Consider the following 21,827-nt stretch of genomic DNA (forward strand, 5'->3'; position numbering starts at 1 on the left):
TTTACCAACTGAGCCATGAGGGAAGCCCTGTGGAGGAAACTGCAAACTCAGATGGGTCGAGCAAACCCTGGTAACCATGAACTATACCCCCTCTTCTGGCTGTCATTCATGTAGCATACATATATCTATTGAACACTTACTCTGGTCCAGACACTGTAGGGAAAATGAAAATCTAGACACAGTTCTGGCCCTGAGTGAACTCATTACCTAGCAAAGAAGCTGGATCTTAGTATGAGAAAATATTTAAAGAATGAATAAATGACAGGAAAATAATACGTCATCCTCAACTATATAGGCCCAGAGAAACAAAATGGTGTAGTAAGTTTCAAGTTAGGCTGGGGATGAATCCTGATCCTACAGGTACTGGCAGTGTGACCTGAAGGATGTTGCTTAACCTCTTGAGGCTTTGGTTTCCTCATCAGTAACACTCTCATTTGTTTGCTGTGAGAGGGAACACTATTGAAGGAAATAATGGAAAACAAATTGATCCAGTGTCCCTCAACAGGGATGATGATGAAGTTATTGAAGGACTCTAAGCAGGAAGAGGTAAAACATCTGTTTTTATTTCAAAATTCATCTGCTGAAAGACTCAAGAAATACGAGTCCACAGTTGCAGAAGCTGAGAACCTTTGCCTTTTGAAGGCAAAGAGACATCAGGTCAGGCTATGTCAGCATGGGAATAATGAACCCAAGAGAGCCTTTCAGGAAGAGCCAGAAACTCAAGTACCGCACAGATCCCAGACATCCAGCCAACTAGCCCAGACCTCAGTCTCCTGACGTCAAGCCCAAGGCGGTTACCCCTACTCCACACTTTCCCAAGAAGTTGTCTTTCAGGGTAGAAATTTTGCTTGAGAACAAATAAGCTCATAATATTTTCCTAATATATTCCTCTTCAAAATGACTAGACTTAGAAAGTCTACATACCATCCAAATGATCAGCTCACTAAGGTGCATTTTCCACAATCCAGTGGTGCCCCCAAACACTGTCTTCTGAAGCTCCAGAGATATGTTCTGCTTAAACGTGAGCTGGGCCAGAAGTGAGGACAGGCGCACATCCCACACTACTGCCTGGCACAACGCATGTGTTTTTAATGACTGGAAGTAAAATGTGCTATTTCACTGTACCCTCAAAAGACCAATTATTACGGCATAATGCATGCCACCCCAGAGCCAAAGCTTGGTCTGAGTTATCCACTGCCACCTGCATCGCCAGAACCAAACAGCACAATGGTGCCTTGAGCATCTATTTCCAAAATCCACCGATGGCCTTATTTTCCTAAATCAACTTTTGCACGAAAGGCTTTCATAATCTGCCTATTGATTGAAGGAAAGGAGAGAGGGAAAGAGGAAGGAGTCAGAGAGGAACCAAGGGGTGGGGGGAGAATGAAGGACTGTATGGTCTACACTGTAGATCCGAACGATTAGCCAAGAGCAGCAGCCAACAGAAGACCTTGAAGAGTGTGCCTTCACTACATTCGGCCTGGAACAGGCTTCTGATCCCAGGGGTTATGAAGCTGTTGTGAGAGAGTTTCCCAGTGTGTTTCCCAGCGAGCAATTGGCAGTGACGGACAAGTACGTTAGAACCAAGGGGTAACCGCCCTGGGCTTGACGTCAGGAGACGGAGGTCTGGGCAAGTAGGCTGGATGTCCATGACACCACGTCTTCTATGAGGTCCCCAACTTTCAGTTAAGAGGTCAGGCCTATGAAGCTTTTCAGATCTCAGTTCCCCGGATGCCCAAGGAGTTGGAATACGCATCGTTCAGCAAGTTCTGACATATGTCAGAGAAGGCTTGTTTCAAACTGGTCTCTTCAGTTTCCAGTTCCTAACCTTTATCCATATTTCTGGAGGGCCAATAAAAAGAAAGATGAATCCCCTTCTCCCCAAAGTGATGGCAATCCCAACCACATGCATCACAGGCTTAGCCTCTGGCGCAGGCGTCATCTTTCCAGCATGCCCACTGCCCTCCCCTGCCAGGCTCTCCTCCTGAGCTGCCACAAAAGCAGAATCTTTCACAGGAACTTTTGTTCCTTTTATTGCAAATCTACTGTTAGCTGCTCAAAGCAACAAAGTATTAAAACTAACTTTCTCTAATCTTTATTCTTCTCATCCACTCCACTAAGAAACTCCAACCAAGGAGAAACTAAATTAAAAAGATGACATCAATCAGGATGTTGGTAACACAGCTCTAAACACTGACCAAGAGGAACCAGGAATAACCCTCTCTTCTGGGCTGCATTCATTTTGGATCAATAATGAGTAAGAAATCTTTTCTGAAATTTTGACTCAGCCAAATTAAAATTTTGCCTTGATAACCCACTTTAAGTTTCAGCTTAGTCTTACTGTTTCCCAAGTAATCCCAAGACGCTAGTTTCTCTGTATGTATCCACAGGTTTGTCCCCAAATTGTTTCACTTTTTCATAAGGATTGGCTGCTTCTAATGCATGAGACATTTATCATAGTACATATATATAGCAAGTTCTTAGTAAAAAGTATTTATAATTATTCCTCTGTAAAAAAATAAAAAAGGAATAGTAAGTGTGCTCAACCTCAGTAATGCAGATGGTTATTCTAGTGTTTCCAGGCAGAAATCCTATTCAATGTACAGATCAAATATTACTAACAAGGTACTAATCTCCATAAAGGAGTCTCCCTTCAAGAGTTAAATATATTCCCTCTGATCTTATTTGTTTTTTCTCCTAAGTCAATTTGTCAAAAATTCTGATAGTGAAGTCCATATAAGTGAGATTTCTTTTACTCTCCAATAGCTTCAGATTTGAGTCAAAAAAAAAAAAAAAAAAATCCTCTGGATAACAATTGGCAGGCATAAGCACAGAATGTTTCGAAATGGCACAAATGGTAGATCTTATTGAAAAGCAAAGGTGAAGCCCAACACATAACCTAGCACATTCTCTTAACATAAGTAAAGTAAGCAAGGAAGACCCAAGCTCTCAACCAACAGCGTTCGCTGCAATTGCAGACCTGTGCTGGGACTCAGGTCCACGTTCACCTGATGAACAGCAGCAACTAAGAGCAACAAACACGCTGAGGGCCTCATGGGTAACACCCTTGCCCTCCAGTCCATGCCACCTTCCTGACAGTCACAGTCACTGGAACGCTATGCTCCTCCAGTGTCACCAGCAATCTTGATGAACCAACAGTGAACCCAGCTGCAGGGCTGCTTCTACACCCAAAGCCTGAAGGTGAACACTGCTGTTGTTCCCAAAAAGGGCATTTCTTTATATGGACAATGCTAACAAGTGACAGCCTGGTTAAGCTGTGAAATACGGAAAAAAAAAAAAAGGACGGGTTTCTGTCTGGCAATACAGTAAGACTGTTAGGTCTGACCAGCTAAGCAGATACAGGTAATGTAATACCAAAGACAAATCATCTGGGCTCTTTAAGAATACATGGCTGGCGCTAAGAAAATCTTCAAGAGCCAAGTATTTTGAGAATTATAAAGTGATGTTATAACAAGGTCAGGAGTCTGGGTACATAGGTTTTAAATTACTGCAATAGCCTGTAACAGAGCCCTATAAAGGGATGAAAGGTACTTCGTTACCACCTTGGAAAAGCAAACTTAGATGCTTCTGAAACCAGTGGGTACAATTTGTATGGCTTCTTCAGGTTTGTGTTAACTGCACAAAGTTAGCTAGGATGGTCAGAGGTGAACGAATATTTCTTGAGAAATTAGTTAATGAAATACACCATTGGAAATGAGCCTTCAATTACTTCAGCCTGACACCCTGCTCAGTAAAAGGAATGCATTTCTTTTTCCATTTCCCTACTCAAGTCAGGTGATTGGAAAAGTCATCCCACCAGTGGTGTATTCAAACAAAGCAAAGCAAAATAGCACCAACTGCTTTTCATTTAAAATAAGTTCTGAACGCTGGCTGCCAAATCCCTGAGTTATAGTAAACAAGTGAGCTAACTAACTCATGTGTGTTCCCCCAATTACAGTTCTTTATAAATCACAGTCCAGTCTTTACCCCCCGATTCCTTTCTATCATGACACAAAAATACTTCCTGATTAAGAAGCCAATGCCCATTACAACTCCACAAGTTCTGTGGGTATCCTTCAAAAATGTAAGCCTTGTTGCAACACACCACTGACTGAGGGAAAAGTGCCTTTGTACGCAATGGTCCAATTGTTATTTGTGGTCACCAGGCCTGGCAGCTCTCATTTCTCTTATCGCTAGTCCCACCGCAATGTAGCCAGGTGCCATTTTTAAAGGAAACTGCTGTAACTAGTCCTAATAGTTTAAATAAGTACTCTACCAAGTGAAAGATGGGCTACCCAGAGACGTTTCAAAGCCTGAGGAGGGGAAGTCACAGGAGAGAAGAACCATGAAACGAGTCCTACGGTTTATTTTCTGGGTGACACCAAGGATGTTCTATTTTTCATGTACCTAATCCATTGGGTTCTGTTAACACATTCACCTATTTTCCTATGGATCTTCTGTTAAGATTATGCAGCTTTCACCCTTGAAGACCCAACACATCAGAGAACTGGCATTCCTCTTCTAATAGGAACTGATCTCACAGTTCAAGAAAGGGGGTTACTCAACGGGGACTTCCCTGGCTGTCCAGAGGTTAAAACGCCACGCTTCCACAGCTGGGGGCTCAGGTTCGATCTCTGGTCAGAAAACTAAGATCCCACATGACACTGTAGTGCGGCCAAAAAAAAAATACAAAGGGAGGCAGTCAGCTTGGCCACTCCACCGTCCACCGTACGACTGCGTCGCGTTTCCCTACAGATGACTCTGCTGTAGCCTTGCCCTCTCCCTCTCACCTTATTACCACCATCTGATGTCAGAAGTGGGGTGGCTTCATTCCAGGACAGAAACAGAAAACAGTATTACTATTTCTGCGAATTTTAAAAAACATTTACAGGCAGACTTTGCTTTATCATGCTTTACTTTATTGCACTTCACAGATACTGCTTTTTTTTTTTTTAACAAATTGATGATTTATGCCAATCCTATCAATGCCATTTTTCCAACAGTATTTGCGTTTTGTAATTCTCATAGTATTTCAAAACTTTTTCATTACTACTGTTTATTATGGTGATCTATGATCAGTGATCTTTGATGATACTTTTGAGAAAAACTACAACTCACTGAAGGCTCAAATTATGGTTAGCATTTTTAGCAATATTTAACTAAGGTACACACGCTGTATTTTTAGACATAATGCTATTGCACACTTGACTAGAGTATAAACATAACTTGTACACCCATTGGGAAACCAAAATACTCATGTGAATCCTTTATTGCTCACTTTATTGCAGTGGTCTGGAACTGAACCCACAATTCCGCCAATGTTTGCCTGTATGTGGATGCTTCATGAGCATAAAGGTATAAACGAGTATAACATTTAAGAATGGAAAATGGGAAGTTTGTGAGAGAGGGGTTACAAATGAGGCTTCAAATATGTGCAATGTTTTATTTTGAAACAAAGGGAAGAAAAACAAATATTGTATGATATCACTTATATGTGGAATCTAGAAAAATGGTAGAATTTATTTGCAGAGTCACAGACGTACAGAACAAATTTATGGGGGCCTCCCAGGTGGCGCTAGTGGTCAAGAATCTGCCTGCCAACGCAGAAGACCCAAGACAGGTTTGATACCTGGGTTGGGATGATCCCCTGGAGAAGGAAATGTCATGCCACGTCGGTACTCTTGCCTGGAAAATTCCATGGACAGAGCAGCCTTGTGGGCTTAAGTCCATGGGGCCAACTGAATACAAGCACACGCACACACACACACACACACACAGGTGAGATGAACTGGGAGATTAAGACTGACATATATACACTGTGTATAAAATAAATAAGAGAACTTACTTATATAGCACAGAGAATTCTACGCAGCACTTGGTGGTGACATAAATGGGAAGGAAACCCAAAAAAGAGGGGATATACGTAATACAGGTGACTGAGTATAGCAAAGTATATGTAAAGTATAATTCACTAGCTTGTATATAAAGCAAGAAACTAACAACATTATAAAGCAACTATACTCCAATAAAAATTCTAAAAAATAATAAAGAGAAGTAAATATGACAAAATGCTAACATTTTAAAATCTGGATGATGACAACCTAGAGGGGGGAATGGTGTGGGAGGTGGGAGGGAGGTTCAAGAGGGGGGACATATTATATTGATGGCTGATCCATGTTGATGAATGGCAAAAACCAACACAACATTGTAAAGCAATTATCTTGCAATTAAAAATAAGTCTTCTTTAAAAATCTGGAAGATGGGTTTATAGGTGTGTTACTCTTTTGAGTTTTTCTCAATGTTGGAAATAGTTCATAAATGTTTTTTAAAAGATAAGTATATTGACAAACTTAAGAACCAGGAATTCCACAGATATCTGAGCATTCATTTATAAAAAACAAACTGAAAAGTTAGCTAGTAACTGAGAGCAATAGATTGAATATTTTTCATCCCAAGAAAGCAATGACTGTGTTAGGCATGCCCTAATAAACATTTTATATATTCATTTATAACCTCATGAGTTATTACCTTCATTTAACAGATGAGGAAACTGCTACTCAGAAATTAACATGGCCAACGGTGCAATGTAAGCAGCAAAGTCAAGATTCAAAGGCTTCAACATACAGGCTGTCTCATGGGTTTCCCTCAGAACAAAGCAGTACCCCTCACAACTAACGTACCTTTTTTACATGGTGGAGCTCAGAACCAGACACTGAAGCCACCAGAACACTCCCATTTACCCCCCAGAATTCCCCAAGGAAGGTCAGCTCCACCCCCATTCTTCTAAGAGCAACTTGACAGTCAGCAGTCCCTTCCCGGTGAACTGCAGGCCTTGGAAGCAGCATACAGTATTACAAAGTGAACGAAGGGCAACAGGGGGCACTGGAGGGTCTCAAGCACAGCATGATAAAAAAGAACAAGTTCTATGTGGCATACAATGGTTTTTAAAATTAGAGGTGTCGAGGCATTAGTCATAAAATCCATTCAGGGGGCCATAACCAGCATTTCCTAAAAAAGAAGGAAAAAAAAGGCAGGCAGGCAGGAAGGGAGCTGATGTGTCAGATGTACAGAAGACAAGTGATGCTTCCCACAGCTTCGTCCGCTGTACACACTACTGACCTCTGTGTGTTTTGGATCATGGTTCAAATGCTTACTTGCATTGCAACCGAAAGGTTTGAAAGTTACTCCTCTAGAAGACGAAGGATTTAGGGTAGAGGCTGGAGCCTGCAGCACACCCCCAGATGGCCAGGAGGGATCCTTTACGGTGGTATATAGTAACAGTAGAAAGAAAAGAAAGATGAACTTTTTAAAAAAAGACACACCTGAAAACAGAACAGAATTTGGGCAGGGGAACCCAACGAAAATGCTAAGGTGTTACACATGGGCCATTCGAGGGGAAGGCAGCCATGACAGACAGGCCAACTGTGAGGAAGAGCTGGTGAAGAGGTCCGCAGACGAGGCAGGAGACACACTTAGGGTGAGACACGTTAGGCTGCAAGAGACGAGAGGACATACAGACAGACTACAAAAACAGCTCGGCCACACCATGCCCTCAAAACCAGGGCCCCTCACTGCTTTAACTTGGTCACCTTTTATGAAACTGTATTAATTCTCTTTCAGTTAAACCATGTTTTAAATTTATGCTCTGTCCTCAACCAAGTGGTTATGACTTTAAAAAGCACATAATCACACTAAAGAACCAATACCATCAGTTAGTCTCCAGCTATTACATTATTCACCATCCCAAGGGCTTCCCTTTGATTTAGCATTTGATGGATAAGTACAGACGGGTCTGTCGTTTGGCTGTGAGTGCACCCACTGACGGCATCAGCACTGGGGCTGGGAGCCGCAGGCGCGGGGGGGCCCTGGCACTCCCAGAGAGAGTTGGGCCAGAAGGGGTCCGGCAGCTGCCTGCAGGCTGGGCCTGTCCCGTGAAGCCACACAGCTGGCTCGAGGGCCCTGCTGATCCAGCAAGAGGGCACAAGGGAAATGGCAGAACTCCAACAGATCACTTTATTCAAGACTGAATCCCCAAAGTACATCCAAATAGACATAATTAAACAAGGCAGTGTGGACCGAAAGGTACAATGTCATCCCCACCCGGCCCCCTGATGAAGGGAGGTTTGCTTTACAGAAGGCTTTTTACGAAGTAAATTACATTAATTACCAACATTTAAAAACATCCAACATTTAAGGGTTTTGAATCTCTGATTTATTAGACAGCATGGAAATAACAGGTTTAGGTTATTTTACAGAAAGGCCTCAAGCTGCACATACACAGCAACTGGGCTTGCTGAGGGAAAAACAATTCTTCCGACTACTGCACAAGGACACACAGACTCCTCACCCTACAGTCAGGAGGAAAGGGCACACCAAGATAACAGAGAAATTCACATACTAAACAATGTGTCCACAATGACTAAAACGCATCCCTTAAGGGACAATCATGTATTGGTAAGAAGCAAAACAAGCTTTCCATAGAGAAACCACTTTCACGAGATGGTTAGGTGGACCTGCAATGAAGAAAATACATTTCAAAAGATGGGTTCAGATTTACACTAAGTTTTCACTAAAATACTTACAACTAAGACCTCTCTCTGTAGCAAAAGAAATTTTTTAAAATACATCATGGATGAAACAAATTTCAGTAAAGGTCCAAGTACCATTCAGATACATACATTTGCAAATAATATAAATAAAAAAACAAAAAGTGTGACAACAAAAAAACGATTTGGAACTACCTAGAATAGGCCAAGCTAAGTTCATGTTCTGCTTCAGGGCATTACATTGAAATGAATCTCATTCTCACTATAATTTTTTTCTTTTTAACCTTAATCACCAGCGGCTGGGCAACTGAAATGGACATGAGAACTATATAAATGTCAGAGAAATATGTAAACCTCATTAATGTTTCCAAAAATTCATTTAGAGATAGAAACAGGTCCAAATAGATGCCTGTCTAAATGTACTGCAATTACGTTACAATTATTTTTCCAAATACACAGATATGCTCTGTCTTTTCTCAGCTCATTACTGACTCAAACAATTTGCCCTTCTGGGATCAATTGTTTGCTAATAAATAATTGTTTACAGTCACAAAATGATGTTAGGAGGTTTTCTTATTAGTTTTCCTCCTGCACCCTAATAAGATTGAAAACGAGCTGATTCCCCAGAGTCTAACCTTAACCTCGCTTTGTTTCACAGCCCAGGAAATGATGACCCATCTGCTTCAGAAAATAATGGACGGCCGAGAGGAAATATTGTTTAATTGTAGATTAACCTCCTCATGAGGCAGTCTGAAGCAGCTTTAGAATTAGCAACTATAACCAGCAAGAGAAACAAATGGCTCAAGAGCCTTCTTCTCTACCATTTAAGGCCCAGAAAGAATGCAAAGGGGGCTTTATCACCTACATTTATTTACAAACATTTATTTCCGCAGTGGAAACAAAAATCAAGGTCAAAACTGATTCTCAGAAGTGCTGCTGCTGCCCTCCCCTTCTGTTTGCCCAAATACCTTTAAATGCAGAAAAACCATCAAACCATCTCATGCGCTAAAGAAAGTGTTTAAAAAAAACAAACAATAAAAAAACCTCTTTTCCAATATTTTCAGGTTCTTATAATATTAAAATTAAAAAATGTTCCCTGGCTTCTTTGTTAATAGTAATATATCCACCATTGGGGAGTACGAATTGTTTTATTATCATCAACATGGCACTTAAGTAAATGAAATCTTGTCAAGTACATGGTGACCTACAAGTTCAAAAGAAAAAAGAAGAGCATGAGATCAAAACGGCCGGCCAGGACAAGAGACACAGAAGCGAGAGATAAACGCAAACCCAGCCCTTTATCCACCAGGCTTCACACGCCACGCCTTTTCCAAAGACAAACTGTGAAGGCACACCCGGTACTGAACACTTCACACTCTGCCCTCTCTCAGGGACTCCAGCAACTCAGCAAGGGCCCTCTATGCCATTCTAATTCAGAAGAGTACAGGGATCCTGGAAACAGTCAGCTATTCCATAAATATTTACTGAGGACTTCCTTCCAGGGCCTGAGGAGAGAGGGACAAGGAGCAGGACCAAGACTCTTGGGGGCTGGTATTTTATGGTCAAACAAGTGTCCAGGTATCAGGTTTCCCTCAAGTCTGGCTCAAGTAAAAAGCTCTGCCCCATGTACCGAGAAAATGTAAATGGTTCTTCCCTGTCAACAGTTACACCCAAGAGCCAAAGACACCTACAGAAATTTCAAAACTAAGGAAATCTAGTATTCCAAGCAAGGCCATATTACTCTGAATTTCCAGTAAGACCTGAAGGTCATTTCATTCTGTGTAAATATTACAGAAACAACCTCTGTGGAGAGGAAAGATTTTTGGCAGTTCAAATTCTTAAATATCTTAAATAGAATTTGCTAAAATAAATTATTCTTGAATTCCTCAACTTAATTTTGAAGCAATGAGCTAGTAATAACTCCAGAGATTCAAATAATAGTGCCTATTCAAGAAGAATGAGAGTTTGACATTCTTCTCTACAAAACAACTAGGCACAATTTTATCCATCAGACGTCTATCAACCTACGGATATTGAAAGCTTGGGAGAACAAGATAAAATCAACTCCAGCCCTAGAGTCAGCTGTAATATCAAACAGGCATCAACAATGCTATTCATGAATTTAGAAAAATTAATAAATCCTGGGTTGAATGCAAGAAAAGGCTCAAATACAGGTGAAGCATACTCACTTGGGTTTTGTTTCTGCATCTGTCACTTGGCGAATGAAGATACCATCTTCAGGATGTTCCGTGTCATCCATTTCATACATATACGATGATGCTATTGCAAGCGTGGTCCCATCATTACTGAAGGCAAGTGAGGCGATGCTGGTGGGGTACCGATGGAACTGGCACAGTCGCTTTTTGTTAAATGGATCCCAAATATTTACAAATCCATCAGAACCACCTGCAAGTGGTTTCAAAAAATAGTTCTTGAAAGCAGATACAAAAATAGCCATTATCTTGATAATTTTTAAGATCACAGAAGTTGCATTTTCCCCAGGGAGTATTATACTAGATTTTTTTTTTCCCTTTAAATATCATAAAAAACCAAGCACAATTTTTAAGAACTCTGCCCACTTCCCAGGTGGTCCAGTGGTTAATATGCCACGCTTCCAATGCAAGGGGGGGCAGAATCCTTGGTCAGGGAACTAGGATCCCACATGCCACACAGAATGACCAAAAAAAAAAAAACCTGCCCAAGTACAAATATACAGCATTCAATTAACAGCAAAATTATATTAACAAGCAGATAGAAGTGAACATGCCATACTCTACCTGTGGCAAAAGTATTGTGGATGTTGTGAAAGGAAATGGCGTTGACTGGGTAAATCTGCTCAATATTGTTTTCTTTTAGTCTGTGACACTTGAAGGCATACTTCTTCTTCTGCACCTCGGGGCTTGGGTCCAAGTACTCAACTGCCACTCGACCTTCGATAGAACTTAATACATAACCCTGGCAAGAGGAAATCAGAAGACAAAACTAGTGAATCCAGATTCCAAAACAAGGCATATACTTTCCCAAACTCAACCCAAATTAAAGAAAGATAATTATTTTTAAAATGAAAAGAGAATACGGCTGTATTTTAAACAAATGTTTAAGCAATACTAATATAGATAAGATCACTCCAAAAGTTTAAAAACACTTATATCTGTTATATTAAAAAACAAACAAAAAAGGCCACCATCACTTACTTTACCAGTACTCTGCACATTGCAATCAAAAACATCTAGGTATTCTGTCAAACCTCACAGGAATTTTTAAATTATTTTAATATAATTTATTTGTTGTCCTGTTCAGAAGGGGACTCAAATTCATCCCATCACTTGGAATATATTTTTCTTGGCTTGATGTCTCCTCACTTCTAACAGCTCTAAGAACTGTATCTTCTTCACTGAGGGTGTATCAATAATCCAGACCAACTGGAAAACCAGCCTTCCATCTCTATCATCCTGCCTCTTGCTTTTAACTACAGCAAGTCAAGTTTATACCCAAACAACACAGATTTTCAGCAAGGCTCAAAAGTGCTCTATAATTTCAAACCTCCCCTCACCTTGCCTTGAAATAGTAGGTCAGAGAAGATAAGAAAGGAAGATAATATGAAATCTATATTTTACTTCTTTAATTTTTCAAGATATGAAAAAGATTTATTCCTAAAAAACTATTAACACCTGTAATGAAAAAAGAATCAGTAAAATGTTACTTTTAGTTAAAAAGCTTCCATTATAAACTACAGATAAACTCCGACAGAAAATTTTGGATATAAAACATGATATTCATAAATACAACCATATTTGAACCACGCATTTAAGGTTTTTCATAACTTCAATTCTAATGGAAATTTACAATATCCTGAGAAGAATTGTGATCACCATTTGAGATAGTAGCCTTTTGAAATAAAGAGCTAAGAGAATAGAGTAATGGACCTAATTCTTTAGAGCTCCACAACCTCTGAAGGACAGCCATAAAATTCCAAAGATATCTGCTGTTTTTAATGACTTTCCTCTTATAAAATTCCCAGAGCAAATGACCCCACCACCAACTTCCCTTCCAACTTTCAGGACTGGGGGCAGGGGTGCACTAATAAAGTGTCACCTCTTCTAGTAATGATGATGGAAGGTGACCCACACTGTTCATCAAGAGTTAGTCACTATATGAGGCACAGCTCCCCTCTAACCTCAGAGGCATTCCTTTAAAAAAAAAAAAAAGTAGGTTCTGCTCTCAGACTAGCTAAAAAGCTGTTAGTATTAGGGTACAAAAGGGACAAAAAAGAAGGAAAAAAAGTGGGGGGGGGGGGGGAGCAAACAGCAAATTCCGTAACTCTAAATTTTCAGATTTAAACCTGAATTCGCTGGTTTGTAAATTAAAATACCTGCAAAACTCTCTTCGATTACTGTATACCTGTCAAGCTTCCTGGAGGAGGAGCACCAAGGAATCAGAAAACTACTGGTAGATTATTACCCTCTGTGAAAATCAAAGCCTTCTCTAAAATTGAGTTAACACACTACCTTTTAACAAAAGGCTGTGAAAATACACCTAAGAGAAATTCCAATCACCACTCCAAAAAAAAAAAAAGAAAGCAATGCGTAAAACGCAGTGACCAAATTATTATAAAGGATTCTACTAGGTTCAAATTCCCACAGCCGGCGGGGGAGGCAAGGTCAGTACCTGCTTGTTGGGGAATGCGCGGATGCAGCGCGTCTGGTACTTGAGGCTGGACTCGCGGCGCTGCTGCACGTAGCCCATGTTCCGCAAGTCCCACACCAGCACTCTGCGGCCTGCAGTGCCCACGATCAGCCGGTCTCCCGACACCGACAGGGTATACACCTTTCAAAAAACACCGAAACTTGCTAAAAATGCATGCCTGCAAATGGCATTTTGCTCCAAAATAAAGTCCACGGATCATAAAACCATTAAAAAAAGTTAGCTGAAGGTTCACAAACACAGGTACCAAAATTTTAAATACTTCAGTTACACAAACCAAGTAACTGGCACAAAATAATACACCCAAGATATTCTTAATACTTAACCACGTATCATAATAATGCACATTCTAATTAACTCTCCAAAAATATTTCTGAAGACGATTCTCTTACTAAAACAAAGTAAATTATTAAATAATTTTATAGCCCTCGTTTCATTTAATCACAATATAAAAGTGTAAAAGATACTCAAAAAGGAGACAATAGACAATAAAACCATAAAAACAGCTCAAGATACCTTTCAGTGGGCTTCTGGCTTTTCATAAGACAATCATTTTCAAAGTTATTTTTCTATGACCACCTTTTAGACACAGATTTCAAGTTGTAACTCTTTGATTTTCCCACCTGTCACACTTAATAAATAGGCCTTTCCAGGAAGAGTGAGCGAGTTAACATTAATTACCTGCTTACTTGCTTTTGGTGGCATACGAACTCAAAATTAAAAGACAAGGTCAGTGGTCTGGCATATGACAAAGCAAATTTTTACGCCTTGATGTCACACTAAACACTCAAGACAGAGTTATGTTTATGGAAAATTTTAAAAGCACTTATCCCCTAAAAACAACTGCTCCCCCCACCCCTTAAAATTCCTTTTCTTCAATAGTAAAACAACTTTCACAAATTATCCCCTTATAATAAATCACAAAATTTCCTGCAAATAAGCCTTTAAGGTGACTTACTTTCAAATACATTATCTGGAGACCAAACAGAGATAGGAAATTCATGAAAATAGTAATAAAATATATTTTCCTGATCATGTTAAATCATTTTTTTAAAAATCTAGACTTCAGGTATATAACTGTGTTCTGATCATTACTTTTAATTAATTAGCAACTAATTTAATCTAATTTAATATTTTAAAACCTGAAGAATCACTATAAAAAATGAAGAGGCCTCATTACATGGTAAGACATCTCTTTAACATTCAGTAATTAAAGCTTACGGTTAGTTATCACTAACATATTAACCACATAAGCGTCCCCCCTTTCCCGCCCCCCAGGGAGGGCAGTGGGCAGAGGTGGTGGGACTGGGTTTAAGAACATAATAACCTGATAATTTCTACAATCTAGCCTTAAAATTCAACAACTAATTTGACCAAGGGAAAAAACACAGAATTTAAAAGACTCAAAACAGTAGATTTAATACAAGTGTGTTTCAATAAGAGATATAGTAAGATTTACTGCTGTTTATTCAAAAAACATTTGCAGAAAAACAAATTAGCGTAACACACATGAAACGCCGAATTCAAAAAACAAATCCAGAAAAAGATCAATTTATAGCAGTACAATCAGAATGGGAATTTTATCTTAAATCTTTACTATCCAGGTGACACACAAGCTTCTAACAGTGCTTTCTATCCCCACTGATCGTAAATCAAGTAAAAACACTGTCATGCTACCGACTAGGTATATACATTTATCAAAGACCGTATTAAAAAAAGTGACATAATGAACCTTGCTGAACCAATAAGCTGCTTGATTCAGTGTGGCTGTCCATTATATGATATTCTGTCAGCAATTTATCACAGCTCTTAACATGTTACATACAACCATAAATCAAAACTAGAAACAATGCAATTATTTTATTCTGAACAAAGGTCTTGCCAGGAGTAGATTCGACTCTGATGTGACAAAAATAATGGCTCTTTGGATGCACTACAGTATATAATGACAGCTAACAGGAACTGAATAGTATATTTACACTGAGGAAATAGACTCAAGTGAAGGATACCTTTAAACTGCTAAAACAATCAATCTTTAAAATTAACTACCACCTGATAAAGTCTGATGAGGATACATCAAGAATGCTCAATTACATTTTCATTGTACAGATCAAAAGGTTAGAATAATACACAACATTTCAGTTTTAAGAAGCTTCCTTCAACTACCTCTGTCAGTATTAAAAATAAATAAATTATAAAAGCCAGCGAATAAAGGACATCTTTTTCACTAAACTTTAAATGATAACCCATTTCACCCTCTCACAGTCAAATAAAGAGAAAGCTCAGGCCTAAGTGAAAATGAGTGATGCTCCATCCCACTTCCTGCTTGGGGAAGTCAAACTCAGTTTCAGTCTTTGCTAAATGACTTCTCTGAAAAGTTGCTTCTCAGCCCTAGGATCTAAAGCATTACAATACATGGAAGTGGGTTTATCACTAGTGCTATCCGGTACAAATGTGACAACTGACAGGAAAAAGCTGACCAAAGTATGAAGATTAGTTTTCCTTTACATATTTAGTTGGGTTTGTGAAATAGACTCATCAACTCTTAACCTCTAAATTCAACATTATCTTCATCACTTATCAAGTCAAATCACCCCAAGAACCATAATTCCTGTCATGAACATAAAAAGCCTACCTTTTCAGGCTGAGAGAAGGTCCCAGCATTACAAGGGGTTCTGGGATCCCACAATTTAACCGTCTGATCCCAGCTTCCAGTAACCATCACATTCACTTCGGGACAGTATTCAACACATCTGATAGGGGCATCATGGGTTCCAACAAGATTTTCTGTAGGAATAAAAATAAAGCAACAACCAACACCTAGCTTTACTAAAGATTCCTCAGGTGAACAACAAAAGGAAACATTCATTCTACTGTAACGAATCCACTTCCACCCACTCAACAGAAGTATCTACACATAGAAAAACCTCTCCGGGACTACAAAGTCACTCATTCACCTCTGTCCATCTTACAGGGCATAGCTTGATTCACTGGCACAGTAATACGAAAAGCTACCTTGAGTTTCAGACAACATTAAAATGATAGTCTATCAGTTATTTTCGTCACGATTCTAGATTCCTTCAAATCAGGAACCTTCTTTCAACTCTATAGTTCTGACTGTATGCAGTGCATGTTCTGATACATGGTAAGTGTTCAAAATATACCTGTTGAATGAACACTTGAGTGGAGAACTCTGGTCCAAGGGATCTGGATAAAATGTATCACATTAAGCTGATGTTTCAAAGAAACAGATTTAAGTGGTAACAGGATTACCTGAAAGCTGGGGATGAGGAAAGCAGGGAGGCTCAGGATTAATAACCACTTGGTTTTCATGGTGGTTCTATTTCTTTCTTTAATATTTACTTGGCTATGCCAGGTCTTAGTTGCGGATGTGAGATCTAGTTTCCTGACCAGGGATTGAACCCAGGCCCCCTGCGTTAGGAGCATGGAGTCTTAGCCACTAGACCACCAGGGAAGCTCATCAAATTGCTAATACACAATTTCTTCCCTTTCAATTTCAACTTTTCACGTTATCTCATTCATTCATTCAATTAGTATCTACTGTCTACTATGTGCCAGAATCGATATCACATGCTAAGGTAACAACAAATACAAAGAGTATGTGGTTCTGATCCTCAAAGAGGAAAACTACCTGTTTAAAAACACTCCATTTAAACAAGAAAGAAAAGTATCTCATAAAATTCAGCAAAGACCTTCTGAGAATAAGCAGCTAATTCCCTTAATTATGGTCTCCAGCATCAAAAATCTTTGCTTTTTGGTGTTTTCTTGAGTTTTCAAACAAACAGAACCTAAACCTGCAAGCTAACTTCCTGATTAGAAAAAACTGCTAGCAAACAAAACCGAACATCCGCAGCTGTGAGTTACATGACAAAACGGCTTTCACGTAAAAGCCTCTTCTGATTGGATCCTTCTTTCTGGATAAAAAAATATAGCGCCCATCCTCCATCCATTCTCTCACCGTCCAACTCATCCTCATTGAGTCCTATCTCTGTGCCTTGCTATGTTCTTCAAGTACATCTATGTCTAACACGTGCACATACAAATAAACAAAAAGCCTTTACTAAAGAGCTCTGTGTATTTGAGTTCCATTCCAATCTCTATTCTACTCCAAAGTCACGATAAAAATGGGGGTAAATTTCATCGCTTAGAAATTAACTAAAAGAAAACGTGCTACCCTGTCCTTCATTCAGTAAATGGGAATGTTCTATGCTAAACAATCAAACAAGCTGGGTTACTATGGTACCCAGACAGGATTGGCTATTTTATAATATTAGATTTTTAAAACCCTGTCTTCCTTCAGTCTGAACTACATTAGTTTCTGAAAAGAGAACTCTGAAACTATCCTGGAAAAATTCTACTGCAAGGTAGAACACTGCAAGATCCAGTCCCCTTCTGAGGGCAGGGTCAAGGTCAAACACGTAAGTGCCTCTTCATGTAAATACTGTGGACGGAGGTCACAATGAGCTACACTGTTAAAATACATACATGATATTTTGTGATTCTAACTTAATGGTTATCATTTAAACAAAAAAGTCTTATATTCAAGCCACTTTTACTTTTATCTAAGCAACTCAGGAACTAAGCAATTCAGGAACTATTCTTCTTAAATAAACATTTGTAAGTAAGCACTAGCTAGGAAAACAATAAACTGGTAAAAATGTGCCTATGTTACCTTGATCAGTGTTCAAATCATGCATTTTCAACTGATGGTCTAATCCCCCACTCCAGGCATGTGTTGGATCCTACAAAATAAAAAGTTTCAAGTCACTCAGAACTTACAAAGCTTTAAAAAAAAGTGTTTAACCTTGGAGTAGGAAATGGCAACCCACTCCAGTATTCTTGCCTGGAAAATTTCATGAACAGAGAAGTCTGGAGAGCTGGCAGTCCATGAGTAGCAAAGAGTCGGACACGACTGAGCACGTATGTGTAACAGGTTATGGAATTTGGAAAATACTATCAAGGAAAATGTTTCCTGTAGCCCAATCACCTAGAGATAACTACTGCCAACACTTTACCATCTCTCTTCTAATCTTCTTCTTATAAAAACATGTAATTTTAAAATAAAATTTGAAATCAAACTCTGGATACTTTTTAGTTTCAGGTTAATCAATCCACAGAAATATCAGTAGTGATTTCGTAATAATCCATACTATAACTGAACTTCCAATTTTCTTATGTCCTCATTGTCAAACAATTGTTCACATTTTTATTTCAATAAACAACTACATGATAAGCATTTTTAGTAGCGTTTTCTAGGAGCAAGATTAAGGAAAACTAGGGTATGGACAGCCTTATCACATCCTGCTCAGCATTACTTATAATTTCTTATATCGCAATGAGTTTATTAGGAGTAAACAGTATCTAACTGTGGTTTTAAATTGCATCCTTCGATTACTTGTAAAGTTGACTCTTTTACGTTTAATAATTTTTAAATGGAAAAAAAAAGTATTGAAAAATTCCTCTATCTACCAGCCAACTCCTCAGTTTATGCTCGGAATGAAGTACGCTGGGCTCACTCATTGTAAACAAACAAAAAACTGAGCGACCTAAGTAGTCACCCAAACTACTATGCAAGCAAATTAAGAACTGTTCACCACACTGGCTGAGAGCCAATACGTATTCCCATTTACTAGCAAACAAACCTTTTAATAAGTAAGACGGCCAAATTTTAGTCTTGCTGTGAGTTTCAAGTACATTCTGTCCAGAAAAATTCAGTGTTAACTCCATCAGAAGCTTAACGGGAGACCCAGTTCCTGACGTCTGTCAAGTCCCCAGGGCCAAAACGCAAAAACAAAGCAGCACTGGAACCTCAAGGTTATTGGGGTGGGGGTGGGGGAGGAGTGGAAAGAGAGGGGCGCTGTCCAAATGACTCTACCGACAAGAGCCTTCGCCCAACACTGCAAAAGGGACGCTGATCACGAGGGACACCATAAAACTCAAAAGGATGCAGGAGCTGAAACGGAGAACACCTACGTAGAAGGCGCAGTCCAGGACGGCGCCGGTGTGCTGGTACTTGAGCCGCATGGAGTTGGCCGGCACATCATAGAGGCGCACGGACGTGTCCCAGGAGGAGACCAGCAGGAACTGCGATGTGTTGGGGCTGAACTTCACTGAGGAGATGCCGTCCTCGGGGGGCTGGTTCAGTTTGAACTCGTTAGAACCGGTCATCTAGGGAACAAGGGCCTGGTGAGAGTCTCCCCAAGAGGCCGGGGTCGCGAGGCTCGACTCGCAGAAAGGGCCGGGCAGTACGGGGCTGGGGCGGGTCCCCCAAGGGGCCGGGGTCGCGAGGCTCGACTCGCAGAAGGGCTGCGGAGTAGGTGGGGTGGGGGTCTCTCTGGGGGGGCAGGACCGAGGGAAAGGCCGGCGACGTGCCCTCTGCGCCTGCGCAGGGCCGCCGCGCCCTCGCCGGTCGGGCCTCATCGACACCCCTCCCCTTCGCCCCTCCTGAGCTTCCCTACCGGCCGGGCCCGCGCCGCCACACCCCTGACTCCAGCCTGGCTCGCCGGATCCACACCCTCCCCCGCCGTGGGCTTCTGCACGCCAGCCTCTCCCCACCCCCGCCCCCGGGGACTGCCGCCCCGCGTGCTTCTAAAATAAAAAGGAAAAGCCGTGGAAGTGAACCCGGTTCCCAGCGGACTGCTCCGCTGGCTCGGGAACCCCGGGGGCATCCCCGGAAAGCCCGTGCCTCCGCCCGGCCACCTCGCCCCGCTACCTCGGGCTCCGTTCAGAAGCAACTCAGCCGCCGCGCCCGCCGCCGCTCGCCGCCACCTCGCTTCCCTCCGCCGCTCTCGCGCGTTGTGCGAAGTAGGCGGAGACAAAGCTCCAGCCAAAGCCTGTCATTGGCTAATTTCAAACGCCAACGTCTCCTGCTAAGGCAGCCGATTGGTTCATCCCGAGGCCCCGGGCTCGGGCGACCCAGTCAACCTGTTCCGGCACAAAGGCAAAACGGCAGCCTTTCCGATCACGTGACTGCTTTCCGCCACCAGGCTGAGGCGCCCCGCCGGTGCTGGACGCGTGAAAACTACAACTCCCAGAGAGCATCGCGCCAAGGCGGAGCTCACGCCCTCTCCTGTTCGTGTGGGGCATGCTGGGAAATGTAGTCCTTGTGGCCAACGCTTATCCTGTCCTCTGAATAGTAGGCGGGAAAAATGCTCTTTCCATTTGACTCTTGGAGCCCTCCCCATGTCTCGGACACAAGAACTCCATTTTGGTCAGTACTTTTATAGGACTGAATTAGTCGCCTTTCCATTGGACGTACATATCCGGTGAAGTTAACCAAAAGTGGAGAAGAAAATATTTGCTCTAACGAATGTTTTGCCCCACTTTTTTCTCATTTTCCTGGACTTTCCACCTATGAAGCAGGCGCTCACATTTCCCATTGTCGAAGATCTTCTGACTTCAGAGAAACTCATCCTTACTTATACTCTGCTTTATCTCTTCATTCCATCTTTCTGCAAACATTTATTGAGCACCCAGTTCGTGCCAGGCCTAGGGAGAAGAGTGAGGAAAAGCATTAATCAGATCAGTTCTTGCTCTGGAGGAACTGTTTTTCCAGAAGGTTGGACAGACTGGGAAACAGATAATTACTCTTAAGTGTGTTAAAGCTCAAAAGCCTCTTACAGACATATGTCCAAGTAGGACCTTAAAATGACAGCCACAAGCTTCTCTCTATTCCACTCTCTCACACCCCAACAACACTCTAGACTTACAGGCTCTGCTCTATTTTCTGTTTCTAGAATCCTCCAGAAATAGGAGAATCAAGAAGGTTGCTCCTGTAATGAGAAATACTTTGGTCTCCATGAAAGAAAAGCAATACTTAATAACTAGAATGCTGTGACTCAGTTACTATTGAATATCAAAAGAATGCTGAAATGTTTCAATTTAATCCGTGCTATACCATCTTTTTCACTGCCTTTTGTATTGTGGGAAAAAAATCTTACTTTATTATACAATCTTGTATGAAGTGGGAGAAAATTGTTGAGGTTAAAGTGTTTAATTTCTAAGGCAACTCGATAGAGAAAAGGTGTTGTTGGTCCTCATGCATTCATATACACTGACTCAAATGCACTTCTTTTTATGAATCGTGATACAGTAAACATACAACCACCACTCTTCTGCCCAGTAGTGATGATATTCCTGCCAAAATACAGATTCTTCCCCTCTCAATTCAGTCGCCCAGTTGTGTCCGACTCTTTGCAGCCCCGTGAACTGCAACATGCCAGGCTTTCCTGTCCATTACCAACTCCCGGAGCTTGCTCAAACTCATGTTCATTGAGTTGGTGATGCCATCCAACCATCTTATCCTCTGACGTCCCCTTCTCCTCCTGCCCTCAGTCTTTCCCAGCATCCTCACCAGTCCTCATACTTGGTTTTCTCTCTCTCCTCTTTCAACAACTTAATGGCTAGGTTAAGAATTTTAAAGTGCAGTGCCTTACCTCCATTCTAATTTTGGCTAAATAATTTTATCTCCAAATAATTTTATTTGGTTCCCTCTCCCAGTTGTTTATTTAATTCTACTAGTGTTCAAGATTCTGAGCATGAATTATCCACTAATAA

The 21,827-nt window shown here is 40.9% G+C and overlaps 1 protein-coding gene across 2 annotated transcripts; it reads right to left on the reverse strand.

Moving 5' to 3' along the window:
* Positions 1-7,990: 7,990 nt before the first annotated feature.
* On the reverse strand, positions 7,991-20,200 carry BUB3 (BUB3, mitotic checkpoint protein). Of its 2 annotated transcripts, none has more exons than XM_027528593.1 (8): positions 19,984-20,200; positions 19,245-19,439; positions 17,944-18,013; positions 15,886-16,037; positions 13,215-13,373; positions 11,324-11,501; positions 10,736-10,952; positions 7,991-8,513 (listed from the first exon to the last, which is right to left on the reverse strand). In XM_027528593.1, exons 2-8 carry the CDS (start codon positions 19,437-19,439, stop codon positions 8,504-8,506), a joined length of 981 nt encoding a protein of 326 aa, XP_027384394.1. In that variant the 5' UTR covers positions 19,984-20,200; the 3' UTR covers positions 7,991-8,503. The 2 variants fall into 2 exon arrangements, with proteins under 2 accessions (XP_027384394.1, XP_027384393.1); XM_027528592.1 differs by having other exon boundaries at positions 7,991-9,750.
* Between the last annotated feature and the right edge of the window lie 1,627 nt (positions 20,201-21,827).

Source organism: Bos indicus x Bos taurus, chromosome 26 (genome assembly GCF_003369695.1).
Source record: "Bos indicus x Bos taurus breed Angus x Brahman F1 hybrid chromosome 26, Bos_hybrid_MaternalHap_v2.0, whole genome shotgun sequence".
Classification (NCBI taxonomy): Eukaryota; Metazoa; Chordata; class Mammalia; order Artiodactyla; family Bovidae; genus Bos; species Bos indicus x Bos taurus.